The 19,082-nt window shown below is 47.5% G+C and overlaps 1 protein-coding gene across 3 annotated transcripts; it reads right to left on the bottom strand.

The window, feature by feature from the left end:
• On the bottom strand, positions 1 to 6,118 carry IDH3B (isocitrate dehydrogenase (NAD(+)) 3 non-catalytic subunit beta). Of its 3 annotated transcripts, none has more exons than XM_033185893.1 (12): positions 5,971 to 6,118; positions 5,743 to 5,823; positions 5,478 to 5,576; positions 5,264 to 5,384; positions 2,530 to 2,590; positions 2,320 to 2,452; positions 2,080 to 2,213; positions 1,886 to 1,988; positions 1,651 to 1,797; positions 1,303 to 1,397; positions 1,128 to 1,188; positions 1 to 441 (listed from the first exon to the last, which is right to left on the bottom strand). In XM_033185893.1, exons 1-12 carry the CDS (start codon positions 6,025 to 6,027, stop codon positions 355 to 357), a joined length of 1,179 nt encoding a protein of 392 aa, XP_033041784.1. In that variant the 5' UTR covers positions 6,028 to 6,118; the 3' UTR covers positions 1 to 354. The 3 variants fall into 3 exon arrangements, with proteins under 3 accessions (XP_033041784.1, XP_033041785.1, XP_033041786.1); XM_033185894.1 differs by having other exon boundaries at positions 1 to 128; XM_033185895.1 differs by lacking the exon at positions 1 to 441 and adding an exon at positions 469 to 915 and having other exon boundaries at positions 5,971 to 6,049.
• Between the last annotated feature and the right edge of the window lie 12,964 nt (positions 6,119 to 19,082).

Here is a 19,082-nt window from a genome sequence, read left to right as displayed (position 1 = left end):
TTGGTTCATATTCTTTATTGGACACCTTACATGAGTATGGACAGGGCCTATGGGTGGGGCAAGGCAGCAATGACAGCCTCAGTGAAGTCATGGCAAGTAGCATAGCCACCCATGTCAGAGGTTCGAACCTGTAGGGGAGAATCATCATCATCCATGTGGCCTGGGTTCCATCCTAACAATCCCCATCGCCACCCAACAGTCTCCCCTAAGGAAGCCAGCCCAAGGACAACCTAGGCTCTACCCAGCAAGGTGACCATGGTCCACTGCCTAGAGGCACAAGGTCTCTTCCCTGGTGCACTGCACTGAAGGGTATGGGGAGTGTGGTCCTTGCAAGGTTGGAAGAAATAAAGGGCTCTAGCTCCCATGGGGGTGCAGGTGACCGATGACAGACTTGATGAAGTCGGTTGTGGTGCTGTAGCCGCCCATGTCTCGAGTCCGCACCTACAGCCACCGGCAACAGCCGTGGGGAGGGAGAAAAGAGAGCCCATGAAGGGAGGTAGGGCAATGTGATTGAGGAAATGGAATCCAAGAATGCGTGACAGCCAGAAAAAAGAGGCAATGCACAGGAATGGAAGGAGGAGCCAGGTTGGGAAGCACATGGACCTGCCCACTCCTCTTAAGCCACTATTAGCTGTGCTGCAGCCAGAGCAAGACAGAAGGCTGAGCAGGCAAAGATGATGGGAAATGCAGATCAGAGGTGCGATGTGGCTACCTTCCTTGGAAGAAACAGAGACAAGACCAGGTGGAAGGAAAGAATCGCAGCGAAAAGGAGATGGGTGTGAAGGTGAAGCTGATGCTTCAGCCTGCCTGTATCCCTTGCTGTTCCACCCCCAAGGAGAGCTGCAAGTTCTGCATTCAGATGGCCCATGAAAAGGGCAGTGGATGAAGCAGGAAAGAGGGAACAGCAGATGGGATCTAAGAGGCAAAAGAGATCAAGAGGATGAAACAGCCAAGAGAAGGGAAGTGAAGAACAGCCCTGAGAGGGATGCAGGGATGTCAGGGAGCAGATGTTCTGAGAACCTGGGGGAAAAGGAGACCCCCATTCAGGTTCCCCAGAGAGTAGTGCCGAGGTGCTGACCCCAGAATTACTCTAAACCCTGAAGCCAGCACTACTCTTCTAAACTCACCTTGCCAACTTTGATCACCTTCTTCACTGCATCTGCAATCATGTTGGAGTGATACTCGAGACTGTGGATATGGACAGGAAGAAACTGTGACTCCCCCAAGACACCTCCCACTAATTTCCCCACTGGGCTCCTCCTCACAACACCCAGCTTCTGCCCACAGCCTCCCGTGACCTACTTGAGATGCCGCAACATGTTGGAAGCCGACAGCAGCATGGCTGTGGGATTGGCTATATTCCTGCCCACTGCCTGGGCAAATGGGTGCCGGGCACCCTGTGGAAAGAGGGGCAGGCTAGACACTGGGAGGAGGCAGGAGGGGTACGCAGAGGCTTAGGTTGGAAAAGGACATTATGGGAGGGGAAGGTCAGGCCAGGGTCATTGAAAAGAGGTATGGTGGGCAGCGTGGGGGAAGAACAGGCCAAGATCACTTAGGAAATGGAGACACTGGGATGGGGGAGAAATGGCAAACTTGAGGTCAGAGAAAGGGCACGTAGTAAGGGCCGAGGGAGAAAGCAGCCTCACTCACCGTCTCAAAGACTGCATATTCTGCACTATAGCTCTCACCAGGGACCACACCAGCTCCCCCAACCAGGCCAGCAGCCAGATTGTCAATAATGTTCCCATAGAGATTGGGCATCACGAGCACATCAAACTGGTAAGGATTCTGCACCAACTAGAGGATGAGAGATGTAGGCATGAATTAAATTCCACCCCCCACCCTCCTCCTCCGCCCCATGAGTGGAGATGTGGGGAGGCCTCACCTGCATGCAGCAGTTGTCTATGATCATTGTCTCAAATTTGATTTTGGGGTACAGTTCAGCAACTTCCTCGCAGCACTGCAGGAACAATCCATCCCCAAGTTTCCTGTCCATGGGCCAAAGGGGACAGATTCAGCCAAGAAAGTACAGGGGCTACCTTCCCAGGAACCCATCCTACACAAAGCCATGTCCCTCACATGATGTTGGCCTTGTGGACAGCAGTGACCTTGCTCCGCCCCTTCTTGGTGGCATAGTCAAAGGCGAACTTTGCAATCCGCTGAGACTTGGCTCGTGTGACAATCTTCAAACACTCAATCACACCCCTTGCACTCTGGGTAAGAAGACAGCAGCAGCTAGGGGACACTGGGAAGGGAAACAAGGAGCTCCACCTCTCTCCCACCTTCATCCTTGCCCTCCCCCAGTTTCTGGGGCCTCACCTCATGTTCCAGAGAGCTGTATTCCCCTTCCGTCTGCTCCCGAATGATCACCAGGTCTAGATTGTTGTGCCGAGTCATATACCCAGGAAGTGACTTCACATGGACTACGTTGGCAAATAAGTCCAACTTACGCCTGAGGGTGGGCAGGGCCATCAGCTCCGCTCCTGGTGCCCTGACACCTCGACCATTCGCCCCACCCAGACCACCTACCTCAGCCGCATATCATAGGAGGCTAGCTCCCCCTTATACTCCATCGGGGTATGAATCTTTCCTGTGTAAACAAAGTGGGAAAAGGAGTGTCAGGCACTGGCCAAGCCCAAGGGAACCCAGACCAGTGTCTAACCCCCTTAGGAACATAATGTAACCCAGACTCCCATCTCCCACTCCCACATCAGTAACTTTTAAATTGTTACTGGGGGCAAGGGACAAAAGAGAATAATGTGGTTACAACCAGAAACATTTCATCTATTGCTCTGTGTGTGTGTGTGAGAGAGAGAGAAGAGTGGGGGAGAGAGAGACAGGGTCTCACTCTGTCGCCTAGAGTGCAGTGGCGCTATCTGGGCTCACTGCAACCTCCACCTCCCAGGTTCAAGCAATTCTCCTGCCTCAGCCTCCTCAGTAGCTGGGATTACAGGCATGTGCCACCACACCTGGCTAACTTTTTGTATTTTTAGTAGAGGCAGGGTCTCACCATATTGGCCAGGCTGGTCTCGAACTCCTGACCTCAAGTGATCTGCCCGCCCCAGCCTTAATGCTTTATTTTTAGTCAACATATTTAATTTAGGCTGAAACTTCAAAATGGACAATGGATTTTTTCTATTTCTCAAAAAAGAGCCTGGGTTTAATAACAAGTTGAAAAACAATGCTAGCAGATCTGTGATCTTTTAGATGTTTCTGTGCCTTCTCCTTATTTGACATTTTTTAATCCAACAACTACTGATGAATGTCAATTATATGTCAGGCAATAAGGATAGCAACTAAAACCATACAACTCCTGCTCTCGAGAAGCAAACGATACACTGGGAAAGACAGATAATATGAAAGACATGATAAATACCATGGGAAACTTGCATAGCAACACAAAGAGGAAATCCTCTCCAGTAATATCAGGATATAGCACAGAAGAGCTAGCACTTCAGTCACGCTTTAAGTTATGTGAGCACAATGGGCTCAACAGTGATCCCCGAAAACGACTGTCCATGCCCTGAGCCCCAGAACCTATATATGTGACCTTATTTGGGAAAAGAGGCTTTGCAGATGTAACTAAGTTAAGGATCTTGAGAAAAAATCGTCCTGGATGAGGGTTGGCCCTAAATCCAGTGATAAATATTTAAGGAGAAAAATGATACAGAGATAGAGAAGGAAGAAAACCACAGACAGATACTGGAGTGATGCATCTACAAGTCAAAAAACAGCAGGAGCCACCAGAAGAGGCAAGAAAGGATTCTCTCCTAAACCTTCAGAGGGAGCAGGGCCCTGCCAACACCTTAATTTCAGACTTATGGCCTCCAGTACTGTGAGAGAATACATTTCTGTTATGATAAGCCACCAGGTTCATGGTAGTGTGTTATGGCAACTATAGGAAACTAATACAGTGAATGAGTGAGAAGGACTCTTAACAGGTAGCTTCAAAGAAAGAACGTTCTGGGTACAGGGAACAGTATAAGTCAGGTAGTACATATTTGGAATTTAACACACAATCTAGTGTGATTGAAGCACAGAACAAGAGTTGTGGAACCAAGGCAGAAAAGTTAAGGGCCAACTTATAAAGTACTGACTTTCCTATGGTAAGGGTGACTTGGAAAAGTCAGGCTGTTCTTTCCAAGAAAAGAGATATGGAAGATGAACTGTAGGGGCAGAACTAGAAGCCAAAAAATTCAAATGAGGAGATTAAAGCATGGAAGACAAAAGAAAAGGGGCAGCTGGGCAGGGTAGCTCATGTCTATAATCCCAGCACTTTGGAATGCCGAGGTAGGTGGATCACTTGAGGTCAAGAGTTCGAGACCTGCCTGGCCAACATGGTAAAACCCTGCCTCTACTAAAAATTCAAAAATTAGCCTGGGCATGGTGGCTCATGCTTGTAATCCCAGCACTTTGGGAGGCCAAGGCGAGCAGATCACAAGGTCAGGAGTTCGAGACCAGCCCAACCAACATGGTGAAACCCTGTCTCTACTAAAAATACAAAAATTAGCCAGGCGTGGTGGCACACTCCTGTAATACCAGTCAGCTACTCAGGAGGCTGAGGCAGGAGAATCGCTTGAACCCGGGAGGCGGAGGTTGCAGTGAGCCAAAATGGCGACATTGCACTCCAGCCTGGGTGACAGAGCAAGACTCTGTCTTAAACAAAACAAAACAAAACTAATACAAAAATCAGCTGGGTGTGGTGATGCACACCTGTAGTCCCAGCTACTCAGGAGGCTGAGGCAGGAGAATCGCTTGAACTGGGGAGAGGGAGCTTGCAGTGAGCAGAGATCACACCACTGCACTCCAGCCTGGGCAACAGAGTGAGACTCTGTCTCAAAAAAAAAAAAAAAAAGAGAGAGAGAAAGAGAGAGGGGGAGAGAGGGAGAGGGCGAGAGAGGAAGAAGGGAAGAGGGGAAGGGAAGGGAAGAAAAGAGGGAGGGAGGGAGGGAAAGAAAACAAATGAAAAGAAAGAGAAGGGGCAGCTAGAAGCGGTATTCCAGAAATGCAGTGAACAAGATTTGATGACAGTTGATGTAGCCTCAGGACAGACTCAGAAGCCCTGGAACTTTTCTGCATAGACAGCTGACATGATCTCTCAACTCCTGGGTTCCCAATGGGAAAGAACAAATGTCCAAATACCAGTGGTGGTTGCCCTGGAGAGTTAATATAATTGCATACCATGTGGGGAGAAGGGCTTAATAAACATTTGATCATTTGATTTTAAATGGCACATGGACAAGTGGCAAGAGGGCACACATACCAATGATGGCCACTTTGTTCTCCTTCATGGAACTCAGCACCTGCTCCAGCTTCTCCTCAGATGCCATATTCTGCACCTCACTCAGGTGGTGCTCCTGGAACTCCACTGGGACAGCGGCAGCCTTCAGAGACAGGTTCCCAAAACATCACAGTCAAGGCCAAGTCCTTTCCAACCCACTACTGTCCTCTCCTATCTGATTCCCGAGGCCACTCACCTTGAACACCTCCTTGACGGCGTGCATCAGCTCAGGTCCCACACCGTCTCCCGGAAGCATGGTCACGGGAAAGGAGCCCTCCACCCTCACGTCCTCGGCCTTAATTGGGGGAAGAGGGGAGAAGCAAAGATAAAGCTGGGGCGGGAGAAGGGATCCTGGGAGTAGGGAAGTGGGGAGACCCGGGAAGGATGGAGAAAAGCCAGGGGAGGGAGCAGCGAGGAAGGGGCAGGGTCGTGAGCGAGACCCCAGCCAGATTCGTGCATACCTGGCTCCGCGATGCAGCGTGCGCCGCGGCCGAGGTACTCAGACCTCTCCATGCCCCAGGGTTCCCGGTGGAGACCAACGCCTACAACAGGGACACACAAGCCTGTAAGGTCAGATATCAGACATCCAGACCCCGAACACTACAGCTGACTTTGCCCTGTTTAGGAAACCCTGGGACAAAGTCTCCGCTCCCTCGCCCGCCCCTGCCCCACATGTCCCGGGCGCTCACTCGGGTCAGCCAGCGGACACCGCTCAGTGCCGCCATGTTTCCCGCAGAAAGTCGCATGAGAAGTGACGCCTGAAGCTGGCGCGGCCCCCTACCCCGACTTCCGGCCTGTGCTGAGTGCCGGGTACTTCTCGCTCTACGCCAACCAGCACTGCTTGCTCACGCTTGTTTCTCCTCTTTCTTGCCGGTAGGGAGGTCATGGGATGCGCGAGCACTTTGTCTCTTGATTTATTTTCAGTCGCCATATTTAATCTACGTGGAAACTTCAAAATAACATTAGGGGGGAAAATGTAACGTCATGTTTATCAGACGAGGACCTGAGCTTAACAAGAGATTGAGAGAAAATCCTTGGGAAGCTGTTAAAATTGTGTCAATGCGTTTGTTATTCTTTTAACCAGTACTCACTGAATACCTGTATGTCAGGCTCTGGAGGAACACAGTACAGCCCATGGGAGGTGTGTGTGGGGTTTCTCCGCCAGTCTCCGAGAGTGCCCAGTACCTCTGTATTACCCGTTGCCTCGTAGTTTTTTTCTTAAAGGGTCTTGTTCTTTGCTGTGACAGTTATTTCCCTAATAGTGTGTCCCGGACTTGAACTCCCCAGGACAGGCCCATAACGAGTGCCAGAAATGAGTTCAAGCGTGTAAGTGTGACTAAAGGGAATTTCAGACTGATCCTTAAAGTAACAATCATAAAAAATAAAAAGAGTTTGGACAACATAGGGAGACCTCCACTCTACAAAAAATTTTAAAATTAACCAGGCGTGGTGACACACCTGTAGTCCCAGCTACTTAGGAGGCGGAGGTGGGAGGATCACTTAAGCCCAGGAGGTGGAAGCTGTAGTGAGCCCTGATGGCACCACTGCACTCCAACCTGGGAGACAGGGCGAGACCCGTCTCAAAACAACTCCAGTCACGATATTAGGTGTGTACAATTGACACACCTAAAGACAAACTGATACAAGAAGACTTGCCTCACCCACTCTTCTGGAGGTATGGTTTTGGATCACCTATCCAGATGGACCAGAGCACTTGTTAAAAATGTAGGCTTGTGAGTCATACCTCATTTGCTGAATCCAAATCTCAGTGTCGGGGGCCCAGAAGTTTATCTCTAACAGACTCCTCCTGTTAATACATGCTGAAATGTAAGAACCACTAACTAGGTTCTCTGTGATAAGTTCCTCCTTCGTATATACCTCAACCAGCCAAAAAGGTGGCAAGGCAAAGGCATTCCCAGTGGTTCTAATCTTGGGGAACAAGCATAGGCTTTGTGCCTCCTCTCCAATCCTTTAGGTGAGACATTCTTCTATATAGTAGTAGGATGAGAAGATTAAATTAGATAATGTGTAAGAGTTTTGAACAAATGAAAAGTACTGGGTAAATACAGAGCTGTTATTATAGCTAATATAATATTAATAAAACACACTCCTCTATTTCCATTCGTATATCCCATGAAACCAACCAAAACCAGAGAGCACCACCATCTTGCTCCCATAGGCTCCCTAGTCCAAGCTTCCACATCAGTATTAGCTTTCGTCACCATTTTTCTTCTCCAAATATTTCTCCTTCTGACTAAGAAAAAAAATGGAAGATTTACGACCTCTGCCTCCCGGGTTGCAACGATTCTCCTGCCTCTGCCTCCCTGATAGCTGGGATTACAGGCATATGCCAACACACTGGCTAATTTTTGTATTTTTATTAGCGACAGGGTTTCACCATGTTGGCCAGGCTGGTCTTGAACTCCTGACCTCAGGTGATCCGCCCGCCTCGGCCTCCCAAAGTGCTGGGATTACAGGCATGAGCCACCGCACCCAGCTAGATTTACTCTTTTTAAAAAACTACATTTTCTGTTACTTCAGGAAATTTAGGATAAGAAAGAAGAGAGATGTACCATCTTAATCCAATCTCTGATAGTAATCTAATTTTCTTGAGGGTAACTATATCATTTCCATCCCTAAAGTCTGCACAGACTTGTTCCCCACCTAACACTCAAAAAATATCTGCTAACTGATAAAACTAAGTGGCTGTTACCAGGGTGAAAGGAACTGATGGAGGTTACCAGTGGACACAGGCCAAGGAAATGAGACCATTATTGTCTGAAGGCCACTGTGTTCTCCCCATGAACTCAGCAAGCTCTCCTGGCCTTCAAGTCCCCACGAGGGCATCTTTGACCAATACTGCCTGATCATGGAGAAATCTAATCAGGACTTTGAAAAGTTTCTTAACCAATCTCCTGGGGGATGGGAGGGAGGTTATACCATCTTGTTCTCTTCTAACTGTTGTGGAGTCTCCTCTGCCTGGCACTAGAGGCCATAATGATGGATAAGCTGCCTGTACTTGAGTGTTCAGTGTGAAGCTGAGTGACTTGAATGTCTGCTTCCCAGGCCTGCAAATCCTCCAGCACAGGAGTCCTAACTTGGGGTCCACAGAATCCCCTAGGTGTCCATGAATAGGAATCAGTACTGTGAACCCGGATGGGGAAAACCAAAAATCATCTTTATTCTCACCTCTAACTGAAATTTATCATTTCCTTTCATTATGAATGCAGGTCACAGATTACAGTGCTACCTGTAGTACTCTTGACTTTGTCAATCATAAAAAATATAGATATTTTCGGCCAGGCGCGGTGGCTCAAGCCTGTAATCCCAGCACTCTGGGAGGCTGAGGCGGGTGGATCACAAGGTCAGGAGATCAAGACCATCCTGGCTAACACGGTGAAACCCCGTCTCTACTAAAAAGTACAAAAAACTAGCCAGGCGAGGTGGCGGGCGCCTGTAGTCCCAGCTACTCGGGAGGCTGAGGCAGGAGAATGGCGTGAACCCGGGAGGCGGAGCTTGCAGTGAGCTGAGATCCGGCCACTGCACTCCAGCTTGGGCGACAGAGCGAGACTCCGTCTCAAAAAATATATATATATAGATAGATAGATAGATAGATAGATAGATAGATAATTTTCATACCACATTTTAGTTATAGTAGATATCTTAAAGTATTACTTTAATCCCTATTTTTACATTATTTGACCCAATGCTAGATTGTGTTATTTAATGAATTAATAAAGTAGCAAACATAGTAATATGTTACAAGGTAGCTTTTATTCCTTTTTCTTTTTCTCTTTTTAGAGAGATGGCTTCAGTCTGTTGCCCAGGCTAGTGTGTGATCATGGCCCAAACTCCTGGGCTCAGGAGATCCTCCCACCTCAGCCTCCCAAGTAGCTGGAACTACAGGCATGCGCCCCCACGCCTAGCTAATTTTAAAATATTTTGTAGACATGAGGTCTTGCTATGTTGCCCAGGCTTCTCTTAATCATATTTGTCTTGTAATTCTATTTATTTTGTGTATTTAAAAGCCTCTTCTTTTTTTTGGAGACTGAGTCTTGCTCTGTTGCCCAGGCTGAAGTGCAGTGGCGTGATCCTGGCTTACTGCAAGCTCCGCCTCCCGGGTTCACACCATTCTCCTGCCTCAGCCTCCCAAGTAGCTGGGACTACAGGTGCCTGTCACCATGCCCAGCTAATTTTTTTTGTATTTTTAGTAGAGACAGGGTTTCACCATGTTAGCCAGGATAGTCTTGAACTCCTGACCTCGTGATGCGCCCGCCTCAGCCTCCCAAAGTGCTGGGATTACAGGCGTGAGCCACCATGCCCGGCCTAAAAGTCTCTTCTAAGAAAGATTCCACAGGCTTCACCAGCCTTCCAAAGAGGTCCACTGCACACAAAAGTTTCAGAATTTCTGGTGTGTTAGGCCTACTGGATCTTTTTCTGAAACCATGAACAATCAAAAGAGTAATACAACAAATGACAATTCCTTGAAAAAGTCTGAAAAAGCTTCTTGGGAGAAAGAATTTGAACTGTGGTTGAAAGGATAAACAGAATTACAAAGGAGAAGTGATTACAGTCAGGGAAAATGGAAATGTAAGCAAAGGTACTGTCTCAGATCAACTGCCCTAGAAGCGGAGCCCAAGACAGGGATGCTATGCAATTGACCTGTTGAAGGAGTGCTCTCAGGAGAAACACATCAGAAGATGAATGAGCAGAAGATGGCAGGGGAAGGAGCTCAACGAGATGTGTCCTCAGCCGGAGTTCACCTCAGCCCCATCTCCTGGGGAGCTCTGGAGCATGAATGACAACTCAAGGTTGTCACAATTTGAGACAAAGCTTAACAACCCTGCTTCACCCCTGCGTGGCATAGGTCAGGGACAACCCTTCAGAGAAGGAGGAAGCTGTGAACCATTAATGGCCAATACCTGAAGCAGTTGGGGGAGTGGATACACCAGCTGGCCAAAAGGATCTGGCCAAGGCAGCCACTACCTTGTGGAGGTGACAGTGAGTATGGTATGCTGACGAACAGTGAGGCAGGCAGACATATTTGAGGAGATGAGTTACAGTAAGGATTGGTGAGTAAGTAAGGACCCTGTTGAGGTTGGTGACCGTTAAATTTATTGTGGTGCAATTGTGTGTGATTTCACGGTGAAAGCAAACACTTGAGTTCATCCAAAAGTGATATTTTGCTAAAGAGAGGTACAAGGGAGTTGGGAGTGTTGGCAAAATGGGATCAGGAGGTAAGTGAAAATAGAAGAGATCTAATCAATAGGCAGGTGAGGAAAGAATCAAAAACCCCCAAAATATTCAAAGAGTAGTATTTGTGGGAATCATTGAGCAACTAAGATGGGAAGAGAGGATGCTGCTTCCACCAGTGGTTTTGGAGGTGGAGCAGATGCAGATGGGAAATGGGAGTGGATGCCAAGGAGAGCTCAAGGACCCTGCAGATGAGGACTCAGACCCACAATATTGATGAGGCATCCATATCACCATGGGAGTCAATGAGGATAGTGGCCTCAGCTGAGGCAGGGGAAAGCTGGGATCCAAATGCCATGGTCTTCTCATGATAAGCAAAAGAGACGAGGAGGTGAGAGATGGCAGAGAATGAGAGAGGTGATATCAGTTACCAGAAAGAGCCCCTAAAAGGCAACACTTCTTTTTTTTTTTTTTCTGTTAGTTTTAATATAAAATTTTGCTTTAGTACTTTTAGACAACCCTCTTTTAAAATATATATAATATATAATATATATGTGTGTCTGAAGGTTCTTACCACACCAACCACAACCACAGCCCCAATCCTTTTGCCCTAACCTCAGAATCAGTTAGTTGTCCCCTTTAAAACCCTTTTCTTACACACACACACACACACATACGCACACGGAATATATAGTATTGTTTTTGGTGTATGAGTGTGTGCTTCAGAATAAATGGTTTCATACTCTATATACTTACTGTTCTATAATTTACTTTTTTCACTTAACACTGTATCTCAGATGTCTTAGAGAATGAGCAGCCTCGTTGTTTTATTCTGTAATATGAATTAACTAAATTTATGGAGCCTTTCTCTTTTTTTTTTTGTTTTTTGTTTTTTGTTTTTTTTTTTTTTTTTTTTGAGACATAGTCTTACTCTGTCATCCAGGTTGGAGTACAATGGCACGAACTCGGCTCACTGCAACCTCCGCCGCCCGGGTTCAAGCAATTCTCTTGCCTCAGCCTCCAGAGTAGCTGGGATTACAGGCACATGCCACTACGCCCAAAAATACAAATAATTGTTTGTATTTTTAGTAGAGACAGGGTTTCACCATGTTGGTCAAGCTGGTCTCAAACTCCTGACCTCAGGTGAGCTGCCCGCCTCAGCCTCCCAAAGTGCTGGAATTACAGGCAGGAGCCACCGAGCCCGGCCTGAGGCTTTCTTAAATTGACGACAGTGTGGTTTCCAGTTTGGGCCATTATCAGCAACATTGCTGTGTACATCTCTTTATGTCAGGGTGTCCAGTCTTTCAGCTTCCCTGGGCCACATTGGAAGAATTGCCTTGGGCCACACATAAAATACACTAACACTGATGGTAGTTCATGAGCTAAAAAAAAAAAAGACAAAACAACTCATGTATTTTATAAAAGTTTATGAATTTGTGTTGGGCTGCATTCAAAACTGTCCTGGGCTGCATTCAAAATTTGTCCTTGGTTGGACAAGTTTGCCGTACATCTTTCTTTGTACACATGATGAATGTCACAGAGAGCCCACAAAGCACCTGTACCATGTGTATGTTTCAGGTATGAATATGTTCTGCTGCAATAAACAGAAAACCCATTAAACAAATATGGAGCCGGTGTGGTGGCTCATGCCTGTAACCCCAGCACTTTAGGAGGTCGAGGCAGGCAGATCACCTGAGGTCAGGAGTTCGAGACCAGGCTGACCAATATGGAGAAACCCCATTTCTACTAAAAATACAAAAAAAAATTAGCCGGGTGTGGTGGTGCATACCTGTAATCCTAGCTACTTGGGAGGCTGAGGTAGGAGAATTGCTTGAACCCAGGAGGCGGAGGTTGCAGTGAGCCAAGATTGCTCCATTGCACTCCAACCTGAGCAACAGGAGGGAAACTTCGTCTCAAAAAACAAAATAAAACAAATATGGGTTGTTTCTTCCCCCCTCACCTCTGAAGGTAAGGAGTTACTGAGATTGTTTTAGCTGCTTGGTAATGCCCCAGGGATCTAGGCTGTTTTCCGTTCTGCTCTGCCAGCCTTAGTGTGTTGCCTGATGTCCTCATCCTTAGTGCCTCATAGTCACAATATGACTGCTGCTGCTCTGGCCATCACTTCTGCATTCAGAGATGGAAAGGGAGAAATAACAGTCCCAGCCACAACCACTTCTTCTTATCAGAAATGTAAAAATATTCCCAGAAGATTTCTTAGGACTCACAGGCCAGAACCAAATCCATGACCGCTCCTACTGCAAGGGAGTCTAGGAAAGAGAGGAATAGATTTCCCTGACTGGCTTAAATGAATGCTTCACATCCCAGCTGCACATTTTAATCACCTGGGAGCTCTAAAAAATACCTATCTGGGCTTCACCTCCAGAGGTTTTGATATAATTGGTCTGAGATGGGGCCTAGACACTGCTGTTTTGAAAAGCTCCATAGATGACTCTCAAAACTGACCAGAGTTGAGAGACACTGGGTTCCACCAATCATGATCCTTCATTTAGGGCTGGGCAGGTATATCAGTTAGGATTATATTCAGTTGCAAGTGACAATATACAACATACCAAGCCTAAACAAGAGAGGAGTTTATTTATTGCTCACATAAAAGTTCAGCAGGCTGAGTGCAGTGGCTCATATTTGTAATCTCAGAACTTTGGGAGGCTGCGGCAAGAGGAAGCCAGGAGGTTGAGACCAGCCTGGGCAACATAATGAAACCTCTACCTCTACGAAAATTAAAAAAAAAAAAAAAAGTTCAGTGATCAATGGTCCAGGGCTGGAAGGCCCTGTCAAGGCACAGGCTCATGACCTTGCTGGCCCACCTCCCATGGCCTTCATTCCCAAGATCATTCAAGATCCAAGATGGTTATTCCAGCTCCAGCATTCCAACAGCAGGAAGAAGGACAGAGAAATAGAAGAGCAGAGGCCCACAGACCTTTACTGGCACTTCCCCCAAGTTGCACACACCATTTCTGCTTACCTCTCAGAAGTGTGCTGGTCTTTTCCTCCTAGGCTCTAAATTTTGTGTCACAAGACCTCGTCTTCTTCAAGATAATAAGCATATTCTCCAATATTTTTTCTAATGTTCTCCTACTGCGGTGTGTTTATGTGGTTTCACTGATTAGTTTATCTGAAGTTTAGTTTTACAAAAGATAAACGATAAAGACCTAATTTTATGATTTTTCTAAAGCTTAGCTAATTGCCCAGTATCATTCATAATTTTTTCCTCCAGATAAGTAATTCTGCCTTTGTCAAATACCAAATTTCCACATATATATTAGGTCAAGCCAAGTGAAACTGCTGATACTTATCACCTTGACCCAGCTTTATTTTCTCAATGATACCAGTTACTGCTAGACATCATATTACACATTTCTTCTTTTTTTTTTTATTTTGAGGCAGAGTCTCACTCTGTTGCCCAGGCTGGAGTGCAGTGTCATGATCTTAGCTCACTGCAACCTCTGCCTCCCAGGTTCAAGCAATTCTCCTTCCTCAGCTTCCCAAGTAGCTGGGATTACAGGCACGTGCCACCATCCTCAGCTAATTTTTGTATTTTTAGTAGAGACGAGGTTTCGCCATGTTGGCCAGGTTGGTCTTGAACTCCTGACCTCAAGTGGTCCACCCACCTCAGCCTCCCAAAGTGCTAGGATTACAGGCATAAGCCATTATGCCCAGTCTGTATTTATTCTTAAAGCATATTATTACTTGTGTTTGCAGTGAGCAACTTTGAGGAATGGGGAACTATCTCCCTAAAGAGCAGGCTTGCTTATTTCCTGCTGTGAAAGGGGTCAGTTCCCCAAGTTCAGTGTTGCCCTAGATGCCGCACAAACCCACAGCATCCACCAGGGCCCTCCACATTGCCCCCGCGGAGGACAAGGGGATGGGGGACAAGGGAGTCAATATAAACATGCTGCCTAGGCTGCGTGCTGTGCCGTGAGTAATAAAGTCCTTTATCTGTAACCCAGGAGTCTCATCTTTGCCAGCATGCATGAAACAGTAAGAGGCGAATTATTCACACATCGGCAGGGAAAATTCAAATGCCAGGCCCTGACAGTCCTGGCAATGAGGACAGGATGCTTATAAACATGATTTTCTGGAATAGGAAGGACAAGGACCTTATGGACCAGATTAGGGGATATGAAAAGACTCCTTGGCATATGTTAGTGGATTCTCTCACCCAAATGGTGGGTGGCAGGGGGAGGGTGGACAAGGAGCTCACACTATCCTACCTGTTAATGAGGTTAAGGAGCAAGAGGTGGGATTGAAACAAGTCACTCAAACGGTGCTTCGTTTCTTGCCCATCTCCTCCATGCAGGAGGAGGAAGGGATGTTAGAACAAGGGGGCAGCAAGCCCAGCAGCCGCACGCAGAAGGCAACATGGATGTGGCTGCTGAGTCAAAGAATCCCCAAAGCTGAAAAACATCGTATCAGCCATCATGTTTGATACAGAGCTTCAGGGTGACCCCAAAATACTACAAGGTATTTCGCTAAACCCCACAGGTGGCCACTGGAATCCAAAGTGGATGCAAAGCCTTGCTCACTGGCACAGGCTTGCTCTCTCCCTTGTGTTCCCCAATCCCTCTATTCCCTCTCTACTCCACCTTCGGCTGCTTTTATTTAATTTATTAATTTATTTATTGAGATAGGGTCTTGCTTTGTCACCCAGGCTGGAGTGCAGTGGCATGATCACAGCTCATTGCAGCCTCGACCTCTTGAGCTCAGGTGATCCTCCCACTTCAGCCTCGCTAATAACTGGAACCACAGGTGAACACCACCACACCTGGCTTATTTTTTGTACTTTTTGTAGAACCAGGGTTTCACCATGTTGCTCAGGCTGGTCTCGAACTCCCGGGCTCAAGTGATCTGCCGGCCTTGGTCTCCCAAAGTGCTGGGATTACAGGCATGAGTCACCGTGTCTGGCTCGGCTGTTTTAATGAAAAAGCTGAGTATGCTGGAGAACTTCACGGAGGGAAACGCCTCAAAACTTGTATATCTCTGTTGGGCCCAAGCGCCCAATTCACCATCTTACCCAGTCCCATGGATGGGTGCAGAGATGGCTGAAGGCACCACCCCAGGACTGCAGTGTGGAGTGGCAACAAAATGAAAGGGGCCTTGGGGCTTGGGAACTCTCTGGATGGATGCTGGAGCTACAAAGAGGATGCAATGGCAATGCCAACCCTGAAGCCAGGGGCCAAAGAGAAGTAAAAGCCTCCTAGCTGCACCCTGTGAGCTAGCCTGAGTTCCTGGCAGCTGTCGCTTCAGCTCCTAATGTGCACATACTAAACACCTTGGTTTGTTTTCCCATTAGGTAAAAAATCCCCCAAGTTCAACTGATAGGCTTTGAGCAAAGTTTGCAGTGGAGAAGGCAAATTAAGTAACCCTCCCTTGGGCCACTTCAGTGGCTTTCACTGCAGATGTGTTACTGGTTTTGATGCTCATACAGACTTGTACTGCCAATGCCCGTAAATGTCATATGGGATTCACCCTTTCAGAGACTGCTGCATGAGGAAAGGTGGTTCCTGAACCCTCTTAGGTGGTCCAGGAGAAAGAGTTTAGACTTTCAAGAGGGAGGCCGGGTGCAGTGGCTCACACCTGTAATCCCAGCACTTTGGGAGGCCGAGGCTGGCGGATCACGAGGTCAGGTGTTTGAGACTAGCCTGGCCAACATGGTGAAACCCTGTCTCTACTAAAAATGCAAAAATTAGCCAGGCGTGGTGGCAAGCACCTGTCATCCCAGCTACTCAGGAGGCTAGGCAGAAGAATTCCTTGAACCCAGGAGGCGGAGGTTGCAGTGAGCCGAAATCGTGCCACTGCATTCCAGCCTGGGCGACAGAGCAAGACTCCATCTTAAATAAAGATAAAAATAAAAAATCAAGAGGGAAAAGGGAAATCTGAGAATATGTCTCAAAGGCTGCCAGAATACTTAGAGGCAGTTTTCAAGCACAATAGCGCCACCTGCCTGACACACTCACCAAGCACATCGCTTAAAAAATTGTTTAGAAAGGGGTTGCTCATCTGTCACCCAGGCTAGAGTGCAGTGAGGCCATCAGAGCTCCCTGCAGTCTCGAATTCCTGGGCTCAAGTCATCCTCTCACCTCACTGTCCTGAGTAGCTGGGACAACAGTTGTGAGCTACCATGCCCAACTAATTTTACAACATTTTTTAGAGACGTGGTCTCTCAGGCTGGTCTTAAACTCCTTGGCCTCAAGTGATCCTTCCATCCCACCACACCTGGCCCCATCCCTCCCCCACCCCCCTTTTTTGTTTGAGACAGTCTCTCTGGAGGCTGGAATGCAGTGGCACAATCACAGATCATTGCAGCCTGGAACTCCTGGGTTCAAGCAATCCTCCCCACTCAGCCTCCTGAGTAGCTTGGTGCCTGCCACCACATACCATGCCAGCTAATTTTTAAAATACATTTTTGTAGAGACAAGATCTTGCTTTGTTGCCAAGGCTAGTCTTGAACTCCTGACTTCAAGTGATCTTCCCTCTGTAATCCCAAAGCCCTGGGACTACAGGCCTGAGCCACCACATCCAGCCCCATCCCCCTTTTTTATTTTATTTTATTTTACGACAGAGTCTTGCTCTGTCTCCCAGGTTGCCAGGCTGCAGTGCAGTGGCGTGATCTCAGCTCACTGCAACCTCCACCTCCCAGGTTCAAGCTATTCTCCTGCCTCAGCTTCCCGAGTAACTGGGACCACAGGCATGTGCCACCATGCCTGGCGAATTTTTGTTTGGTTGTTTTTTTTTTTAGTAGAGCCAGGGTTTCACCGCGTTGGCCAGGCTGATCTTGAACTCCTGACCTCAAGCGACCTGCCCTCCTCGGCCTCTCAAAGTGCTGGGATTACAGGCATGAAACACCATGCCAGGCCCCCATCCCCCTTTTTAAAAAGGTACCCACTAACTTGTTACTGACGCAAAGAGGTCCTGTGACTCTCCGAACTGACACCCCCATTTTGGGATGGGTCAACTTGGATTTGGTGGCTATTAAGGGAGGGGCACAACAGGTCTTATTAGTCCAATGGAAATACTATATTCAGGAACACAGCTGGCCTGGTCCTAATATTATCTGAGTTTTACATGAAAAAGTGACAGCAAAAATCCCTTCAGTGGAAACCTTTTCCTCACTTCACCACTTGAAGCAAAGCTGCTGGCTCAATGGGGCCCTCAAGTCTCAGAGGGTGACCTAGGCACCTGGCCTGGTACACTGATGGTTTGGCTAGGCTGACACCTTATGGTGTTCATGTTCAACCTCAGCACCAGCTATGCAGAACCAAAAGCAGGCATGGGCTGTGCGTGGTGGCTCACGCCTGTAATCCCAGCACTTTGGGAGGCTGAGGCAGGTGGATCACTTGAGGTCAGGAGCTCAAGATCAGCCTGGCCAACGTGGTGAAACCCTGTCTCTACTAAAAATACAAAAATTAGCCAGGTGTGGTGGCATGCATCTGTAATCCCAGCTACTTGGGAGGCTGGGGCAAGAGAATTGCTTGAACTCAGGAGGCGGAGGTTGCAGTGAGCCGAGATCGCGCCATTGCACTCCAGTCTAGGCAACAGAGTGAGACTCCATCTCAAATGAAAAAATAAAAATAAAAATAAAAAATAAAAAAAAGCAAGCATGACTGCTCCACTCAATGGATAGAGCTCAAGGGAGTACTGATAGTTCTGGCCAATACTCCCCGTGATGAGCCCCTTCTACATTTTTACTGCCTTTTGTGTGATTGCCAATGGCCTAGCTATCTTGCCCACAAGACTGGAAGATTAAAGACATTCCCTGTTGCAGCTGCATATTGTGGAAATAATTTCAGCTGCCAATCAGACGCCCAAGTTACAAACAGATGCCCATGTTAAGAGCCCTTCTCTAGCGAGACAAACTGTAGTCAAGCTGCTGATCCAGCCTTCACTGCCCATACCACCACCACCACCTAGATCCATCATCGAACAAGACATAGCAACACATTCACCATCATGGACTGAGCACAAAGTCAAAAACTATGTTTCAGGTCAGGCACAGTGACTCACGCCTGTAATCCCAGTACTTTGGGAGGCCAAGATGAGCGGATCACTTGAGGTCAGGAGTTTGAGACCAGCCTGGCCAACATGGTGAAACCCCATCTCTACTAAAAATACAAAAAGTAGCCGCGCGTGGTGGCAGGCGCCTGTAATCCCACCTACTTGGGAGGCTGAGGCAGGAGAGTCGCTTGAACCTGGGGGGCAAAACTTGCAGTGAGCCGAGATCGCATCACTGCACAGTGAGACTCTGTCTCAAAACAACAACAACAACAACAAAACAACCATGTGTTTCTGATGCAGAAGACACCACTACATACCAGAGCTGTGATGCCTCCCAAAATCTGAGACATTTGTCTTACAGGGAAGGAGGCTGCATTGCACACAGAGTATTGCCCCCAGTTGCTCCTGGATGATTGTCCATATATCAGATAGCTGATCCCCTCTCCAGGCTGTGTCACTGGTGCCTCATCTCTGTCAGAATGTTTTCAGGTTACAGTCTTGCTGTTCTTGTTTGTTCTAGTCTGAATAGAGTCTATGACCCCGGTCACGCCATTTTGGCCCCTGAAATTAAGTCATGTCAAGTTTTTGGATTCTC

This window comes from Trachypithecus francoisi, unplaced genomic scaffold, assembly GCF_009764315.1.
Source record: "Trachypithecus francoisi isolate TF-2019V2 unplaced genomic scaffold, Tfra_2.0 Lachesis_group21, whole genome shotgun sequence".
NCBI lineage: Eukaryota > Metazoa > Chordata > Mammalia > Primates > Cercopithecidae > Trachypithecus > Trachypithecus francoisi.
This window is presented reverse-complemented; position numbering and strand designations above follow the sequence as displayed.